Source organism: Perca fluviatilis, chromosome 10 (genome assembly GCF_010015445.1).
Source record: "Perca fluviatilis chromosome 10, GENO_Pfluv_1.0, whole genome shotgun sequence".
NCBI lineage: Eukaryota > Metazoa > Chordata > Actinopteri > Perciformes > Percidae > Perca > Perca fluviatilis.
In genome coordinates this window covers 28,988,350-29,002,244 of record NC_053121.1, presented here as the reverse complement: position 1 = coordinate 29,002,244, position 13,895 = coordinate 28,988,350, and the positions used below count along the sequence as shown (strand labels likewise).

The 13,895-nt window shown below is 38.9% G+C and overlaps 1 protein-coding gene across 7 annotated transcripts in view; it reads left to right on the top strand.

The window, feature by feature from the left end:
• The window catches only part of lingo2 (leucine rich repeat and Ig domain containing 2), a 245,977-nt gene extending 233,355 nt beyond the window's left edge, over positions 1-12,622 (top strand). For all 7 annotated transcript variants that reach the window (XM_039814371.1, XM_039814372.1, XM_039814369.1 and 4 more), the window contains one exon: positions 9,369-12,622. In XM_039814371.1, coding sequence (XP_039670305.1) covers positions 9,369-11,222 — 1,854 coding nt within the window. In that variant the 3' untranslated portion in view covers positions 11,223-12,622. The remainder of the gene's footprint in view (positions 1-9,368) is intronic.
• The last annotated feature ends 1,273 nt before the right edge of the window (positions 12,623-13,895 follow it).

Genomic DNA, 13,895 nt, shown 5'->3' with positions numbered 1-13,895 from the left:
TGGCACTTTCTGAAAGAGTTGCCTTTCTTATTCATTCCTTATTACAACCAATTACATTACAATTAGTTAGACCCATTGACAGGAGGACAGCCGTGTCAGATGCTAATGTATAGAGAGTTTGCTGTATAACTGCTGCACCCATTATGTTGCACATTCTCTCCCTACATGATTACACATAATGTTGCTTTCATTATTGCTTTATTCCTCACACAGCCCCCGTTCCTCTGCGGCTTGCTCAAGCTCTAAGAGTTCATTTTCCACCTTTTCCTGCCTTTCGAAATGGCTCATCCTCCAGAGCCATCTTCCAAGTCAAAATATAAAAATTTGACGCTTTGATTATGCTTTTTAGGGGGTGTTGATAATTGCCTGGTAAAGAAAGCAACTGTCTCCCACCATCCACCCTAAACGCAGGGAGGCTTTTCTGTGTGAAGAGGAATCACATTATGTGCAATGATCAGTGCCTGGGGGCCACATCAAACACAGTTTGAAAACCTTTCCAGAGGAGATAGAAGCAGGCCAATTTCACAAGTGGCTTTTTATTGGTTGATTGCACAGAGGCCAAGTTGTTATCTAAATCCTCAAACTACTTCGGCAAAATAAGAGGTGCCTTGTGAGCTTTCAGGGTGTGCAAACTTACCCTTCAGATGAAAGCCAAAGCAAAATGTTTACAACCAATAGTTTGTCAGGATTTTGGCTTAAGATACTAAGTGAAAACAGAATGTAGTGGTTATAAAGTCGACCAGTAACCAACAGTGTCAATGCCAGTGCAGAAAAACTGTATAATGCCAACTTTGAATTTCGCGTTTTCACTTGAACTGACAGTTTATATAATCCTTTAACGCAGGTTTTATGCTCCTACAGCATTCAAATAAATTCAAAAAACATGATTTTTAAGAAGTATTTAAAGTACCAACAAGTAATATGCATATAAACTGCAGAGGTGTCAAAAGTATCCACATTCATTACTCAAGTAGAAGTATAGATACTAGGTGACACATCTCTTCTGTGTTTTTCAGACAACGGCAGCTACAGTCTGGTGTTACAATCCTCTCTAGTGAAATACAGACACACTTTTACACCGTTTAGCTGTCAGCATTTTAACCATGTTTATTCCAGTTGCTAGCTCACGGTAGGCTAACGTTACCTGCTGTCCAGTTTAGTGTTAACTAGCGTCTTGTGCGCCGATGTTTCAGTTCCGTCTAACGTCCGTTTTCAGAGCATCAGAGAGAAGCGCAGGCATTTAAGTAGCACCTAATAAGGCACCGAAATTCACGTTGCTATTCGGTCCGGTAGATAACGGTCGTTAAGGCACCGGTGCCGTATTAGCACAGGGTCTGTGCAGGTGCGATGGATCGTGTACAAACCAATAGGGTGTCGGAATGGTATATGTTTATACTTCTCATCCAACCACAATCCAGTTCACTCTATCCAGATGGCGCAATTTATCTGGATAGTTTTTGTGTGTGTGTGTGTGTTTTTTTGAACGATGACAAGCCGGAATGAAAACAAGCCGAACTGAAATAGGAGTAACGAGGCTATTTTTAAAATGTAAGGAGTAGAAAGTACAGATAATTGCGTGAAAATGTAAGGAGTAGAAGTAAAAAGTCTGCTGTCAAATTACTCCAGTAAAGTATAGATACCCAAATTTCTACTTAAAGTGATGGTTCGGAGTAATTTCACCCTAGGGTCCTTTGCACCATGACCTCGAGCCAAACATGCCCCCAGAAGCTTTTTTCACCTGGGTCTAACATTGGGAGAGTTAGCGTAGTGTAGCGTTATCAGCTGAATAGCTTAGCGCAGGGGCTAATGGACCCACATTTGTATCTCGTAAATGACCCCACTAATAATGCCCGAAATGATACCAAACTTCTACACTAGTACATATAGGTTATGTACTCATAAAACAATGGATTGGAAAGTTTGTAAGTACACCAGAAGTTTATGAACACTTGCCTGCTCTCTTCTGCTCTCTGTTGCTGCTGCTGCTACCTGCAGTTAGACGAGTGCTTAGGGACATCTACAAATTACTACACCGAAAAGAGATACAACAAAAATATTTATTAATTTAATGATTAAATAAGGTAATGTCTCCAAACTTACCTCAATTATTACTTGTCTCCTGCTAGTTATACTACAGCACTTACTTAAAAAAAAAAAAGTTAAATTAAAAAATATTTTTGTTGCATCTCTTTTCGGTGTTGTAATTTGTAGACGGCCCTAAGCACTCGTCTTACAGCAGCAGCAACAACAGCAGAGAGCAGAAGCCAGCCGGCAAGTGTTATTTACATAAACTTCTGGTGTACTTACAAACTTTCCAATCCATCGTTTTATGAGTACATAGCCTATTTGTACTAGTGTAGACGTTTGGTATCATTTCGGGCATTATTAGTGGGGTCATTTACGAGATACAAATGTGGGTCCATTAGCCCCTGCGCTAAGCTATTCAGCTGATAACGCTACTCTACGCTAACTCTCCCAATGTTAGACCCAGGTGAAAAAAGCTTCTGGGGGGGTGTTTGGCTCGAGGTCATGGTGCAAAGGACCCTAGGGTGAAATTACTCCGAACCATCACTTTCAGTAAGGTAACGAAGTATTTGTACTTTGTTACTTGACACCTCTGGTAAACTGTGGTTACAATACACACTCAATATGTGTGCATCAGATCATATTAAGTCAGAGTAAACCCATCAAGATCACGTTGCAGTCTAACGAGCCGACCTCCTGTACAGTGAGGTGTACCGTTGAGGGATTTAGTTTCTAATTTTGCTGAATTATATTCACTTCATATTGAATAGAGCTGTTGGGCTAATTAGTTGGTAAATAATTTGAAATCAAACATGGATAGCAAGTGTCCACTCCACCCAGCAGGAGGGGAGACACTGATGAGTAAACTGACCCATGATTGCTTGATTCAATTAGCTCCAATTAAAAGGACCGTGTTTCTGGCTACTGTATCTCAGTGGAGCTTACAGGGAAAAGTACGCTTAGGACCATGGCTGTATTCTATATTTAGTTGCATTGCTGTTATTCTGTGTTCATGAATGCATGTATATAGTAAACATGTAGCAAAGCAAAAGAATGCAGCAGGATGTGAACTCAAACTTAAGATCTTTATTGTTGATTTTTCCCATAAAAGAGAATCAATGAATAAATAAATGTCAGGCTTATCTTTTGAAATAATTACCGTATACTGTTTCATGCTTGCAGGACTTTTCAGCATAAGATCACTATTTGTGGACTGCATTGTCATAACTTTTTAGTGTTGTTTTTGTGTTTTCGAATAACAATATCGATCTTAAACACGTATTACTGTTGTTTTCGTCATTAAAGAACCTTTACAAGTGACAACTGTAGTATTTACTATGTTTTCTTAATTGTATTTCCTAACTGTACTGTCATAACCACAGTAATTTACCACCTTTTTAAATTAAAATGTTACTGACTTAACCTTTAAATATCACATTCACTTGTGTGTCACATGCTATTATCACCTAGCCTGGTCCTACCTAACAGACTCTCGTACATTTCATTTGTTCAGAGAGTCTGGTCACTCTCCATTGACAAGTGTTAACTTCCTTGAAGGCGGGTACTCTGTTGAAGTTTATACTATTGGATCTGCCCAGAGCCACTCTGGATCTGCCATAACCAATCGCTAATGTTTGGTCGTGACGTCGGCTTAGCATCGCTAGCGTTCGTCTTAGCCAACTCCTTCACCACTAACGGAGAAAGCTGGAAAATCTAACTTTTCCCAAACCCCGTGGGGAGGGGGGCCACAACATCATGGCCACCAACAAAACTCAGCAAAGATTGTTCTTGCTTGGGCTTTAACTTCTGGATATTCGGTAGCGTTGCCACAATGGACCAAATGGCTTCGCTCGCATCTTTCTCCGCCACCATTATGGAACTACAACTCAAACTAGCGCACAACCTCAACGTCATTGTTCTCAGCCACTCCCTCTGTTTCGCTGATTGGACAGGTAATGATTGGCCGGACAAAACCTGTGAATACACCACAAACCCAGACGACGTACTGAAGGAAAATGAAAATTGAGCGGAAGTACGTAGGAGGGCGGAGCCAGGCTAATTATCACCACCTTGCGCGTACTGTCGATCCTACTCTGTCTAAATTATATAATAATATATTTTCCGATGTGGAAACTCTGCCCTTAACACTGCACATATATCATCATTCTGCACAGTGAAGCACAAACATCCAAGTAATGTAACAATAAGCAAAACACATTTTTTTAATAATGATGATCTAAGGAATGTGTGACCCAAAATGGTACGTATCAATTAGAGGAGATATACACAGAACAAATGAAAAAGTGAAAAAAATGAAAGAGTCATAGTGCAGTTGTGCGAAAAAGAAAGATACAGAGACAGAAATTCAGCAATTACCCCGGGGAAGATATCAGTCGCCTGCCTGGGGAGCGATTGCAATCTCCTGTATACAATAACTTCAGTCTCACCTCTATATTTCTGTCTCATAAATCCCTTGTAGCGCTCCCTCACCTGGACACCAAGTCAAGAGTGCATAGGTCAGAGCTACACAAAGCTATATTATTCTGACAAAAGATGGAGAAAATATACCTGCAATTAATGTAGTTTGGAATACACAGTTTATAGGAGTGAGACTCAAGATGAAGTAATGTAAGCATTTTTTGTGAGTGAAATCATGACGAACTAGTGCATGCACAGCAATGGTTTGCCACGAAAGACAGACGTCATCCCTACTCATCCTCTTATTAGTTAGCCTCGGGCTGTGTTAGAAAGTAAAGAGCGGCATCATGGGATGGAAGAGCCCTGCATGCTTTCAGCGATTCATATGGAAATGAGTTTGTGATGGGAATAGAAATCTGTATGCATATTAAAAATGAGCTAAGACAAATATGTTTTCATATCTTTGCCGTAGTGGAGGAGCAAATCCTAATTTAATAGTCTGGAGTATTATGTAAGTTTATGTGAGTTTCATATTGGGCCACTTGTGTACTGTACATATGCTTGGGATGATGGCATTGTGCAGGCGACCTAAGCACCCCTGCGCAATGGCTGTTCACTGATTTATGCTGAGTCAGACACCATTAGCTGTTATCCTCCCCCTCTCAGGATCCAACCCTGCACTAATGTGGGTCAGGGGCCACATTACAGAAACACCTTGACTGTGAAGTCTTATCTCACAATGCATTGCAGGATTTCACTGGTCACTGGAAGTTTCCATAATATTGAGATAAAATGGAAATGTTGGAGAAAATAATAAAAAAACAATTAAAGAACAATTTACCCCTGAGGTCAACATTTTGATATTCATTGTATTCAAGGAGCTATTTCTGACAAAGTTCAGAAACTCTTGCGTATGACTGTGTAAAGTTATTATTAACTGACTTGTTTGAGAGATTTTTCAATTTTTTCTGGCTGCAATATATTATGGTCTCCTTAGATCTTTTTTTGTGGAGATAATGGTTGTCTTTCCTTCTTCTATCTGATTGGTGAACATTAATGAACAAAATGTTGTCTTAGTCAGTAGAATATGTTCTTTCTGCTACCACAGAAACCACTTTAACTGCTTTAACCTTAATGTGACAGTGTCTACATTGTGCCAGTTAACCATATTAATTAGAGATATTTTCAGAAATGCAAGTTACACTGCTAAAAGGATTTATCCTTCAAGGCCAAAAAAAACATGGTAAAATCAAAAGTGTTTCTGTTATAGAAACTTCTATTTTTCTTCTACAACTATTGAATACTATAGGTTACAAAATGTACCATCCTGTATTTTGTCTTTCCTTTTGAAGGACACAAGCAGCACACTACGAATCTGTGAAAAACAGCACACAAAAAACATAATCAAATTATCAGGGATATTATAAGAAAATTGAAAAATAAGCAATGTACCCAGCAGTGAGATGTACACATGCACTCACATAAATCCACCCCACATGAGCAGATAGTTGAGATTTATTTGCAGAAGTTGGCCCAGGGCAGCTGCCTAATTATGTGCAGCATTTGCTCCTGCACAGGACACACCTCAGCTGGTGCTACTGATGATGCACTTGCATTATGGTTCCCTCATTCAGCAGTGCCCAGGTGAGGGGGTCACATCACAGGCTCACTCTTACTCAGATTACAGACTGTTACAAAGACACCAATCATTATACTGATTAGACACCCTCTTAGTAAACCATTACATCACATGGTGCTGCTGTGTGTGTGTGTGTGTGTGTCTGTGTCTTTGTGTAAGGTGGTTGTTACATTGGAGGGGACACAAGAAATATCCTGTACAGAGGTTGTGTGTGTGTGTGTGTGTGTGTGTGTGTGTGTGTGTGTGTGTGTGTGTGTGTGTGTGTGTGTGTGTGTGTGTGTGTGCGTGCGTGTCCGTGCGTGCGTGTGTGCGTGCGTGCGTGCGTATCAAAACCTTGTTAGCCATTTGTACCTAGAAATGTTTGACTAAACACTGCGTTTCATTTTGAGCAAACAGACAAACAGCTGTATATGAACTATACTGCCTTAACATAATACAAACAAAAAACTAAAATTTTAAAGGTCCCATGGCATGAAAATTCATTCATTCATTCACTTTATGAGTTTTTTTTTAACATTAATATGAGTTTTTCCAGCCTGCCTATGGTCCAGTGGCTAAAAATGGCGATAGGTGTAAACCGAGCCCTGGGTATCCTGCTCTGCCTTTGAGAAAATGAAAGCTCAGATTGGCAAATCTGGAATCTTGCTCCTTATGAGGTCATAAGGAGCAAGGTTACCTCCTCTTTCTCTGCTTTGCCCACCCATGAGAGGGAGACATCATGATTTTCAAACGAGCAAAGTGGCAGTTGGTCAAGGCTACACCCCCACCCTCCACCTTGCCCCTCCCCTCTCTCTCCTCCTCAATAGCTACAGACACAGAAATGGCACATACTAAGGTAAGGTCATTGTGGGACTGGCTCTAGTGGCTGTAATTCTGCACCAAGGCTGAATTTCGGGAAAGAGACTTCAGATACAGTATTAGGGGACCACTAAGGCCTATATAAAAGCATCCAAAGAGCACCATGTCATGGGACCTTTAATAAAATCTGTTTCAGGATTTGGTACTTTGGTACTTTCAAGAATTTCCGAATTTGGGATCAGTAGAGTACATCTATCTATCTATATATGTACAAAGACACAATTTGGTCAGACCTTAAAAACATTGACCTAGCCCTAATGTAGCAATCTTTGAAAACAAAAATAAAAAAGCACACTTTCCAATATTGGTTCACAAAATGAAAGATGGCAACAACAGATGTGTTTTCTTAGTTGTTGAAAGGTACTGATTTTAAAGCAGGGAGTGAGAATTTAGCTTTGCATTAACAATAAACTGCATTAGAAAGCTGTTTAACAGTTAAACAGGCCAATGCACATTTGGCAATGTTTTACAAGTCAGCAGCAATGGAGAGCCAGCGATATGGTGCCCACTAACTAGCAATAAAGCCTCATACAGTAGTAAACTGGAAGAAAGGGAAAGTAAATACATAAAAAAAGGAATAATCAATGAATATCAGCAACTGCCAACACTTGATGCAGAGATGCCATGAAAACATATCAATATTTTGGCCAATGACACACATTAATACTGAAAAGCATGTGCATCCCCATAGAAATACCGTATAACATAAATGTTGAGATGCATTTTGGTAGAAAAACAATGTTTTGAATTTGGAATTGGAATTGTGTGTGTTATTTGTTTTTGTTGCACTTGATTTGTGTGACTTGGTGTGGACAAGTAAGCACTCAATCTTATGTATTTCAATTTGGTCCTCATTTTGTCCTCATTCAGTAATGTTTCTCTTTAGATGGGTACACCATCATATTATCTTTGCACCATAGTCTGTTGGCATATTAAAAGCCTGGGGAGAAATTCAGATTATTCTTCTATTGGTTTAAATTTAGCACAACCGATGACACACCAAATGAGGCAGGGATGGTTTGCAATCCTTGCAACCTAAAAACCTGATGATTGATGACATAATTATATTTGTTCCCTAAATGTGGCATTATAGGGTTAATTTACATTTTTGCAGAGGTTGCATAAAAATACATGTGTACAGGTATGGGTACATGTATACAAAAGCTAGATATGTCATCTAATTGTAACAAGATCACTTAAAATGTGGTGGGTCAATCACAATCTTTTTTACCATAAAAGTACAGAAAGTGGAAAAGAATTCCCTTTTTATTATTTTTTGCTGTGTAATGGTGTTCGCTTTTGCTTGTACTGTAGCAGCCCTGTCGAACACAAACATGTTTTTTTTTTTTTTAAATGCATATTGAAATGGATCAAGAGGAAAACATTGGCATGACAATGGACTAAAATCATTGCTTTTTTTCTCAATTTGAATAACTTCCGAGTTGGAATATCTGTCAGACTGACTCTTTCTTAGATTTATTTGAATGGATATGGTACAATTCCCAGAATAATTGATTTTTTATAGCCACCATTTGCACATTGTTTGAATCCTTTTCTAAATTGGATTTAAAAATATTTAGATTCAAGACCACTGTTTATTAGCTTTTGCGACCTTTGTGTTAATGCTTATAATCAAAATCATAATATTATAATAATCATAATTTTCTTCTAACATTGAACGATGCCCTCCAACCTATGTAGCTTTTGTGTACTTGTTGATTGAGTTTGATCGCGCTTCTCCATGAACAGTATAAACTGGCAAGCATGTTTTTCATAATTGATTTCTTTTATTCTGCCACTTTAGTATGTTTGGAATTGTTTCTTGGAGATAGGGTGCAGTACCATTTTTTTACATTATCAAACAGAGACGGAGAATATGTGTGGAAAACAAACCATGTCTAGTAGAGATGCAATATGTTTGATAAGAGATACCCTTATACGTTTTTCTGGCTTAGATTTAGAGAAACACTATCTGAAGCGACACTGAAGCTGCACTTTTTATTTCTTTAACAGTTAATTTGATTTTGTGGTAAATCAAGATAAGTACCTATGCTCACCAGGGAAGCATTTTAACCAGCACTGCTGTGCATTGATCAGTATCACATGGGTAAGAGGAAAACAGAGACAGCTGACAGATTCAACTGATGGTGGAAAAAGCGAGAAATAATTTTTTACTTCAACTTGCCTGTATTTGAATAAGAAACTAGATGGGAAGAGGATTGTAGCAATGTGACATTTGTGTGCGGTGAGGTCCATCAAATCTGTAGTCATTCTATACAATACTACTAAAGGCACCTGAGGCTATTTTTTTCTAAACCTGTCCTGCCATATTATTAGTAATATGAATTAATTCACAGCCACCACAAGGTCCATCCTGAGTGACTAATGTCTTTCTCTGTCTCTTTGTTCTCTACCTCTTTTCTTGCAGAACCGTGACAGAATGGTCGACTGTATGAGCAAAGTCATGCTGCACACGGTCATCTCATGTTGGCCACCATTCCTGGGACTGGCCCTCGTGGCAGTCTTTGTAGGTTCCACCCTGGGATGTCCCTCACGCTGCGAGTGTTCAGCGCAGACCAAGGCGGTTGTCTGTCACCGCAAGCGCATGCCCAGCATCCCGGATGGCATCCCTACCGAGACAAGGATCCTGGATCTGAGTAAGAACAAGCTGACAATGATCAACCCTGATGACTTTTTTGCCTTTCCTGGGCTTGAGGAACTTGACCTAAGTGGAAATATTATTAGTTATGTTGAGCCTGGAGCTTTTAACGCCCTTTTTACCATGCACTCACTTAGTCTCAAGAGCAATCGTATCAAGCTCATTCCTCTGGGTGTCTTCACAGGCTTAACAAATCTTACCCGACTGGATATAAGTGACAACAAAATCGTCATCCTACTGGATTACATGTTCCAGGACTTGCACAATCTAAAGTTTTTGGAAGTGGGTGACAATGATCTGGTTTACATTTCTCACCGTGCATTCAGTGGACTTTTAAGCCTGGAAATGCTAACCTTAGAAAGGTGCAACCTTACAGTTGTACCCACTGAGGCCCTTTCCCACCTGCATAACCTGGTCAGCCTCCATCTAAGATACCTCAGCATCAGCACTTTGCATCCATACTCATTCAAAAAGCTGTTCCGGTTGCGGCTTTTAGAAATTGATTTTTGGCCTTCACTAGACCATGTGCCAGCCAATACCCTGCATGGCCTCAACCTGACCGCTTTATTCATAACCAACACCAACTTATCCTCCTTACCTTACCAAGCCCTGAAGCATCTGCCCTACCTGACACACCTGAACCTGTCTTTCAACCGCATTAGGCACATTGAAGGAGGGATGCTGATGGAACTGGTTCGGCTTCAAGAGCTCCATCTGGTTGGAGCTCAGCTCACCACCATTGAACCATATGCCTTTCAGGGCCTGCGTGGACTCAAAGTCCTCAATGTCTCTCATAACCGACTGGATACACTAGAGAAGGGTGTTTTTCAGTCCCCCGAGGCTCTAGAGGTTCTTCTGATTGACAACAATCCCTTGGTGTGCGACTGTCGTCTCATGTGGATCCTACAGAAAAGGCACTCCATCTTCTTTGGAGATTCGCAGCCGGAGTGCAGCACACCTGAAGGTATTCGTGGCAGGCCTTTTAAGGAGTTTAAGGAGACTCTCCTGTCTTATTACGTGACATGTACCAAGCCAAAAATCCGTGAGAATAAAACCCAAACGATCACTGTGGATGAGGGCCAGCAGGCGATGTTGCGCTGCAGTGCTGAGGGGACACCAAGGCCCATTGTGTCCTGGTTGTCTCCACGTCGACGAGTTCTGACAAGTAGGAGCCATGGTAGAGTTACCCTCCACAACAATGGCACACTTGAGATCAAGTCAGCAGAGGTGCAAGACAGCGGAGTGTACCTTTGCCTTGCCTCCAATAGTGCTGGGAATGACACCCTGATGACTTCATTGGCAGTGAAAAGTCTGGGATCGCTGTACGCTAACAGGACCCAGTACTACACAGATCCCAGCAATACCACTGCCAACGGGACGGCCGGTGTGACCCTCGGTTTAGACCTAAAGACTATTTTAGTGTCAACTGCTATGGGTTGTTTCACATTCCTGGGAGTGGTCTTGTTTTGTTTCCTGCTCCTTTTCGTTTGGAGCAGAGGTAAAGGAAAACATAAAAACAACATAGATGTTGAATATGTGCCTCGGTCAAAGTCTAACGGCACTAACGTTGACTCGGCAGAGGGACAAGCTGGTCCTCGTCGTTTTAACATGAAAATGATGTGACTTCTTTTATAGATAAAAGATTCTGGATTGTGGAAATGCCTAAAGTACAATGTATTTTTTTGAAAATCAGACTACTGAACTTCCCACTGCTGCCGGGAGAGTGGTAGTGAATCCGTTTGGGACATTGTAACAAAATGAGAAGTACCTGAAATCGTGGATCTTGACATAATGCTTGGATACTGTTTCAAATACTGAAAGGCATAGTAGGACATCCTCTTATATAATTGCCAGCGGGCAATTTCTTCAACGTGGATGAGGAGTGAAAACTATTCTGCATCTGAAGGAAATAGGTGTCATTTATCAGCTTTTTGAAATTTATATGCCCCAAAAAAAGAATGTTTCAGTTTGGGGTTGGATCTATGGACTTGGCTGAACCATGTACATTACAAATTTGTATCTAAGCTATTAACCTACTTTGTTTAGTCTTGCGCCATGCTTATTCACTGAACAAATCAATGAAACAGACCATAATTTCCTATGTTCAATACTTTGCATATGTGTACCTAATGCTAAATTATGTATTCATAGCAATATTCATGGGATGCATTAGCCAAAATTGATATACCACATATGTTCAGCAAGAACATTCTTCAGACTTTTGAAGTTCCCATGGATTCAGGAAGGGCTTCTATGGGTGATTATCTGTCCCTGCTCCCCCAATTGACTCCTAGATATTAAAAAAAAATATATATATATATATATTATTTATCAATGAAAAAAAGAAGAAAAAAGACTATTTATAAAAAAAGGTTGAGCATTTTGCAAAATCAGTTCTCAAACACTGTTCAGGATCTAACAAAACACTTGGATCATCATATCAATGACCCAGTGTTGGTCAAAGTACCTACATGAACCACCTTTTTGTCCTGTTTTTGGCATTTTTTATTACTTTAACTGTACCTTTGCTGGTTGGCAAAATACAAATGTCAATTTTACTAAAGTGACATTTGCATAATTTTCCCCAGTAGAAAATTTGGACTTTGTTGTGGTAGTTCCTCATTTTGTTGTTGAATCATTTAGATTGTGAACACTTCAAAGTAAAAGTTTTAAAAAAAAATGTATGTGAAATAAATGAATATGTATTTGTACCAATGACTCTGACTAAATGGCTAATACACAATGAAATAATGTTCTCTTCAGCCTTACAGATATACATCACAGTCTTGTATTGAGTAAACAAATGTATGCTAGTAACACTGCAACAATTACATAAGGAATTTGCACTTTATTCATGAAACTTAATCTTTAGGTTTACAGAAACACTCACATCAGAAGTGACATGTCCACCATTTGGTTCAACATGAAAGTTTATTTAAAAATACTAGCTATTTTGTTACATTCATATACCATACTTACAAATATCAATATCTCAAAGGATGCTAACATGGTCAAGTGATACACAGCTGTAATACTTGTTTCAATTACTTTGATAACAGTAATTTGTAAAAAAAAAAAACAGTGTCTAAGTATTGCTAATATTCTGAGTTAATAATTTGGACAATCCCATGACAGTAATGTGCATAGTAAATTATCAAAATTTACTGTTGTACTGTATAAATATATTGAAATCACAGCTAAATTACAAATATATCTGCCATTGCATTTCACTTCAGTTACCATAAATGTACTGAGCCTAGTTGTCATACATAAGCTCCAGTTAAACTTCATATTATGCTTTGTACAATTTCTTGAAAGAAAAAATGTTATCCAAGAACCAAGAAATTGTTTTGTTGTATGCTTTAATCAGTTATGACCTCAAACAAACTATAGTGCACACATTAGTACAAGTCCGAATATATATATATATATTTTTTTTTATGCTGTTAATTGTTGAATTTGTGCCATCATATTCAGTGTATTACTCATAATTACATTACAGTTTTCTCTAAAAAATAATACATTCTAAATTGACTGTAAATAAAAATGGTGTTTACATGTAATTTAGAATTTTTCTAATTCAGTTACCTATACATAAAACATTGTGCTTTTTAAAGTAGTGTGTGAAACAATCAAGAAAACTTTTGACCAGTTTCTGAAACAGCATGAGTTGTCTGGTGAATGCACACCAATACTAGGTGCTGGTCATGGCAATGTTGCATTTTAAAAGGAAGATGGCTGCACAGTGACTTGGTGACTTGATGATGTTGTCACTGATTGACGATTCCCAACAGGTGATGTATATATGCATAAGGCTGTTCACATTTGTTTTAAACTTGCTTTGAAAAGGACAAAATAAGGTACAAAATGAGGTGATAGAATACAATCACTGGAGCTTAGTGTGCATTCATTCTCTTTAAAATTGATCAGGTTCTGACCACATGCTTCAACAGTGGAATATTTTAATACATTTTAAGTGTGTACAAAAGAGATATATACATATTTATAGAAACTGGACCCTAAAATTAAACAATATTTAGCTTTTGATTATTTAGCTTTTGTTAAAAACCTGATGATACTGTGGGAAGAAACACTTCTTCTGCCGTTTTCTTTTTATTTTACAGAAATAAGGATAAAGCATAATTCTCTGAGGTTTATGGAGATTTTCTGTGAGCAATTACCACGTAAGAATACTTTTTTAAATGTGCATAATCTTGGCCTCCTGCTGATACACACCTCATTACCTGCATCCCTGTTTCTTGTATTAAAACAGAGATGCAGGGGGAATTGTGCACC